The sequence below is a fragment of the Aphanomyces astaci genome, assembly GCF_000520075.1.
Source record: "Aphanomyces astaci strain APO3 unplaced genomic scaffold supercont1.294, whole genome shotgun sequence".
NCBI lineage: Eukaryota > Oomycota > Saprolegniomycetes > Saprolegniales > Verrucalvaceae > Aphanomyces > Aphanomyces astaci.
This window is the reverse complement of record NW_009798557.1, coordinates 278-6,396: the sequence shown is the minus strand read 5'-3', so window position 1 is coordinate 6,396 and position 6,119 is coordinate 278. Positions and strand designations below refer to the sequence as shown.

At 46.8% G+C, this 6,119-nt stretch overlaps 1 protein-coding gene across 1 annotated transcript; it reads right to left on the bottom strand.

Moving 5' to 3' along the window:
* Positions 1 to 1,774: 1,774 nt before the first annotated feature.
* On the bottom strand, positions 1,775 to 4,283 carry H257_18981 (hypothetical protein; the record flags this gene model as incomplete). Its single annotated transcript, XM_009848133.1, has 6 exons — positions 1,775 to 2,098; positions 2,152 to 2,418; positions 2,523 to 2,748; positions 3,451 to 3,590; positions 3,641 to 3,973; positions 4,032 to 4,283. The coding sequence occupies 6 exons, from the start codon at positions 4,281 to 4,283 to the stop codon at positions 1,775 to 1,777; spliced, it is 1,542 nt and encodes a 513-aa protein (XP_009846435.1).
* Between the last annotated feature and the right edge of the window lie 1,836 nt (positions 4,284 to 6,119).

The window sequence follows — 6,119 nt, the reverse complement described above, 5'->3', positions numbered from 1 at the left end:
ATTCTGGGCATCCGACCCGATTTCGGTTAAGTTTTGATTAACCGGATGAATTGAATTGTTCAAGCGAGCTGCTGATCTATGCAAGGAGTATGTGCATCCGGTCGATTATCCGTTATTTCTAATTTCCCCCAGAACAGGTATGTTTCGGCTCCCCAGCAGGGGTGGTACCGAATACGACGCGTTCCGCTGCAAGCTTAGTGCGCGATTGTAGAGTGATCATTGACGAAGATGTACAGTACATGTCACTACATAACGTAAATGACCAATTTATAATCACTGTACCAATTTATGATCAATCCCATTGAGCCAATCACATCGCGGTATTTTTTTACTAGAAAGCCTCCAATAGATTATACTGCTTGAACTCGATACGTTACACACGCTAACCTTGCCGAATCACCCGGACATTCGACCTGAAAATGGGTAAGTTCCTTGCCCTGCCCCACAGATAACCTAAAATTGTTAATTGCTCTGTTGCTTGTCAGGGAAATCACAGGTGTCGAAGACGACACAGACCTACCGTATTCCCATCTACCTGTCTGTACCCAAGCATTATCCTCCTTACCCAATACTTTCACGCGCGCTGATGCCATGGCTATGCGCATCACAGGAACTCTATCCACTTCTTCACTCAAGGTCCATTCGAGTTGCAGCGACTTCGTAGGTGTTTTTGACGAACACGTTGAGTTATGCAAGGATAAGATACAAGTCACTTGGTACTGACTTGTACAACGATGAGATACAGGTAACTGCGTGTATCTCAAGTTAACGTAGCTTTTATCAGTTGCATACACATCAGTTTTTGCCCCAGCGAGAGCGGAGCCCATTTTGCGCTATAATTTATCTCCCACGAAGATGAGTACGATCTTAACTGGTTAAATAATTGGCGAAGAAGGACTATGCGATGGACAACTTGGTCACATGTGGTAACAACTGTGACGTTCCTTTCATCACTGTCTGTGCTTGGAGGGTAGATTAAACACCCCGAAACCCGGGAAGGCTGCGGGAAATGATCAACTTTACGATTCTCAAACGATATGGCAGTACATTATTCATCATCACCATTCAACACGCTAGAATCAAATCGTTATCAGCCTGAGGAAGAAAGCAGCGGTGCACAACTTTTAATTGCCATTTTGAAGGATTGGCATCTTCCTCAGTCGATTGCGCTGAGTCCCTGGACTGCACAGAAATCGATTGCATAACAAAATCTGACATTTAAATGTAAAAAATTATAACATATCAATAGACGTCTTACTCATAGGTGAGATGTATGACAGTCTACTAATGAGCTGATAAGCTTCTCCACATACTGGTAAAATAATTCTTCTTTGCCCGAAAACGTAGTCTTCGACGAGAAGCATGGGAGTTTTACGTGGACATAAACCTTTTTCCGAATGACAATGGATGTCCTTGAAGGTATTTGACCTCACAATCAAATACAATCAACGACGGATTTTAAGGGACACTTGTTCTTCGATTTCACCATGACAAAGAAAATTCATTGGACGAAGGACTTCGAAATTCGATTGATTGGTGGCCAACCAAATTCCAGGGCCTGCAATTTGAACAATTTCAAACAATCACGTATTTTAAATTGACGCGATCGATGAAGCGACTACAATGATAAGCGTTTGACGCGATAGCGCGTGTTAAAACACGTAGTGTGTCTTGAGTGAGCCCGTTCAAGTCCCGGGCGCGTCGAACTTTTTTCCGAATAGCATACAAAGTGCAAGATTGTTTTCGCCGAAGAAAAGATCATTGAGGAATAGCCTTAGAAAATCTGCGACGGAGCCCATGCCTTAATGGCTCGATGAATCATCACCAAACGCTTTTTCTGCGCCGGTACAGTCATGAGATCTACATCTTCCTCACTTTCACTACCCTCGATGAGATCTTCTTCAAGCCACAAACTGCGCAAGTGGCGCTTAAATGGGGCCATCACCCCAACGTCCAAGGGCTGCACTGTACTTGTGGCATTCGGTGGGATGGCAGCAACAACACAACCGGCCTCCTCGCTGGCGATCTTGATTCCTTCCTTGCTGACATGCGGGTCAAAGTTGTCGAGCAACAGAACCGTCGGCTCCCGAACTTGTGGCTTCAATACTTTACGAAATTACATGGCCCAGACTTGTGAATCCTCTCTTGCACTGCGTAGTGGTGCCCAAGAGGGTACGACTCAAACTCATTCGCTTCGATCGCGCCACCGGGCATGCCACGGATGATAAACAGGATGGGGAGCTTCTCGCCATTCGCACGGGCGCCCAGCACAGCTGTCATGCGGTACGAGAGCTTTTCGCCACTCGCAATCTTCGCCGTACCAATGCGTACCGACCAAATTGCATGAGGTGGCATGTCGTACGTCATACCCGTCTCGTCGACGTTGATGATGCTGTCGCCGCTGAACCCTGTGAACGCCTTGTAGTAGTCAGCAGCGAACGTGGTTCGGATGGCAGCAAGGTCTTCTTTGACTTCGCTGGCTTCTGGCGTGAAAAGCCATGGCGGTGGCAGAATCGTTGCACCAGTTTGAGCAGCGACTGGTATCCACAATTCTTGTTCGCCAGGTAGCCGTCGAGCCACGCGCGATGGTACCGCTTGAGGTAGTTGACGAGGTGGGTGCACGTTACAGCGCGTTCGGCATCACGGAGCTTGTGCATGAAGGCTTCGAGAGCGGCTGTGTCGGGGATCTCTTCGGGTCGACAGCGCCATCGAGGTTGCCGTGCCGTCGAAGGTGAAGAGCTTGGTGGTCTGGTTGGCCCAGCGTGCCAGGTTGCTCTTGGGGATCTCAGTCGCCGCCTCCACGTCTCGAGTTGAGGCTGATTGTAGCCTGCTCAGCATGGCTCGCTTAATAGCCTGGGTGTAGCGTCGTCTCGGCTTCTCCTGGGGACTGATTTTGTTGCGGCACTTTGGAGGCATTCTTTGAAGTAACTGGATGTTCGTCATCGCCTCCAAATGTCCGCGAATTTTAAATGTTTCCGCGGTAAACCATCCTTCGACCAATCATCGCCCATTATTTTCTTATTTGAATCTAATTAGCCAATTTTTCCCACCATGTTGAAAACTTCGGGTGTCCCTTAAAATCCGTCGTTGTTTGTAATCCTGAATACACCTAATTCAAGTAATTTTTAAGGCAATTGTACTCTTTTTTTAACATGTTTGCAAAATACCCGCCATCTTCCATTATTTATAAAACACTATTTGTTATAAAATTCCTAAACCTAGTACATTGTCCTAAATGGTCCTTATTCTGAATTACATGATAAAACTACTGTTTCCATCTTCATTGTCAGAACCAAGTTCGGTATCGCTTACAGGCAAATCATGAGTAAACGTATTCTCCGAAGCCAAAACCATACTCAACCTCACCATTCTCTTAGACCTGTACGCCTTCCCGGCGGCTCTCTTCGTCTTGATGATCTTTGCACCGATTGCGTTGAGACGAAGATGTACTGGGCATTGGCATCACCATCTTCTGCACACAGGGGATGGAGGCGGACATGGACGTTGATCAGGGCCAAACACGCTTGGAACACGATGTCGTAGCTCTTGCGGCTCCAACGGTACGTGTCGCTACATGTGGACCACAGCGTCTTCAACCGACCAAAGTAGTTCTCAAAGACGACGCAATCGCTGGCAATACGGTCATTCTTCGCTTGCTCCGCAATGGTGAGTTGCCACCTGCCGGCTTCTTCAACGGCAGCACCGTCCGGACGTTGTGCTGAATACCTTGGTAGCCTTTGTCAGCCAGAACTGCCCATTGCTCTAAGCCAAGCTCCGAGTCTTCGAGCGTCGTCTCGCCGGTGCGCTTTGCCAGGTTGGCCAGGTGAGAGTCGATGTTCTCGTCGAATATTGTCTTGTCCGACACGCTGATCTTGTAGAACTTGGTGCAGTCGATCGTGAAGCCATTCGGTACCACGGACACTTCAACCCTGTGTCCATACAGTGAGTGTTTGCCGCTGTAGTATATCTTTTTCTCTGCATGCGCGCCGGACGGTACATTTGTTTGCTGGAACGTGACGTCCGTGGCGTACCGAGCGAAGTTCTTGAACCAATGCCCAGCCACAGCGGGCGTCTGCATTGGCCTCTTCAGCCGTGACGAACGTTCGCATGAGGTATGCGTGGAGAACGATCAGGAAGGACATGACGCGCTTCTCGAAGGTTGTCGGCTTTTGCTTGAATACGGCCGCAACGACGTCCCAAGTGCCGCAGTGCTTTAACGACGTGAACAGCATCAGGAGCAAGTCTCGAGCGGATACCGCCCGACTTTCGTCCAGAACCGACATTCCAATGGCGGAAGACGTACTGGCGCACCTCTGTCCAGATGAGGTTGAACTCAGACGGCGAGAAGTTTGTCATCGTCACAATCCCCTCAGCTCCTTGGGAAGCGAGAAAGGAGTCGTAGATGGGTGAGTTCGAGTCCAAGTCGTCGGGCTCGTCAGTAAGAATGGTAGAGTAGCGCGCTCGTTTAGCATAGCGCTGTTTTGGTCGAGGTTCTCCAACAAGGCCACACCTTTACGAATGACCCTGGTTGTAAGTGAGGTCGCCGAGGGAGTTGGCTGAGATGCTTGCAAGCTGGAGCGGCAGGACATGGTAGGCAAAATGTGGGTGTTTTCGAGGCGTAACCAGTGTTTTTGGAAAAGAGTTAGTGTTTTGTGGGAACTATAACGAGGTTACGAGAGATCTCCACCAAACGAATTGATTCAATCACCTATTGGCTGATTGTTGTGTGACGTGGACCACTAATTCTAAGCACAATGCGATTGACCAACCAGAGATTGTCATTACTCGGAATACATATGATAATTTTAGTAGTAATGCTGATGACTTGGTAAAGACTAAATATATTGTCAGGAGGTCTAATGTATGCTATAAATTATAGCTCAAGGTGACAATAATTATTTGTGTCATCTTCACGCTAAATTTGTAGTTTACGCCAAAATGCTGTCTTTAATGTGCTGCTTCGTGGCTCAGAGATCGCCGATCAACCCAAGAACTTGGCAATGTGTAGAGAGCAGCATCGATACTAAGTAATGAAGTATCATATACTGAGTTACGATGCTTATTGCAGGATATAATCACACCCAAAGTAAGCTATATTTCAGTATTTTTGCATGTTTGAGGTCACTTCACGAATACTAAATAAGTGCAATCGCCATACACCACGTCTCGTTATGTAGCCCGCAGCGGACTCCTACCTTCACTGTAACGTTATTTATCCAATCAACTTATGATGTGCTTTTCTGCATATATTTTTTACGTTCCTGGACCAAGATCAGACTTGTATTTTTATTCGTGTACTAGTAACGTAAACGACCAGATAATCTTAACAGCGTTTGTAAGTCGAACGCGAACGCCGACGAACACTTGCAAAACCTCTCTAGTATCGGGAACATAGGGCTTCGTAGTAATGAAAATGAATATCTGGGACGCACCCAGTGGTTCTACACGCGAGTGGCGCTGGCAGACGACACCCTGGAGTTTCGGCTTCATCACGTCCACGTATGTGGCTGTGGAAATCGTCGACAAGGGCAACGATGGCGCCTCATAAATCTTACAGCCTCACATCCACTACAGTAGGAGCAATGAGCACACACACGCATGTACAAGTATAAGGATTTGTCGCTATGACTACAGTACCGCAGAAAGCATAGCTGTGAAATGGTTGCTGTTTGCTCGTGTTTATTATGTAACGTAACACGGAATAACATGAATAGGCTGCCTCACTGCGACTGAATTGGATGCCTACTAACGTTACGATGATGATTGCTGTCGTCCAGAGTTTGTACTACAAGGATGTGGTCCAAACTAGTATACAGTTAAATCTTGTGCTCCTAGTACTCGTACTAACTAACTCCTTTGACCCCCCTAGGTTAACGTTAACTGTAGATCATTGTATTCCGTTCAGCATCGTACAGTACATAGTGTTACCTACATGTACTAGTACGTACTTGTAGTAGCTTCTATGTACTGCTGTACGTTGTAATGTACGTACTGGAATACTAGTATTAAGTACGGTACTACATACTGTATGTACTGCACTTTCTGTACAGATAAGATAATACAGTCAAATTAGACTTCTATTGTGTTTATGTTCCTTCTGCATTGTACTATGCTTACTA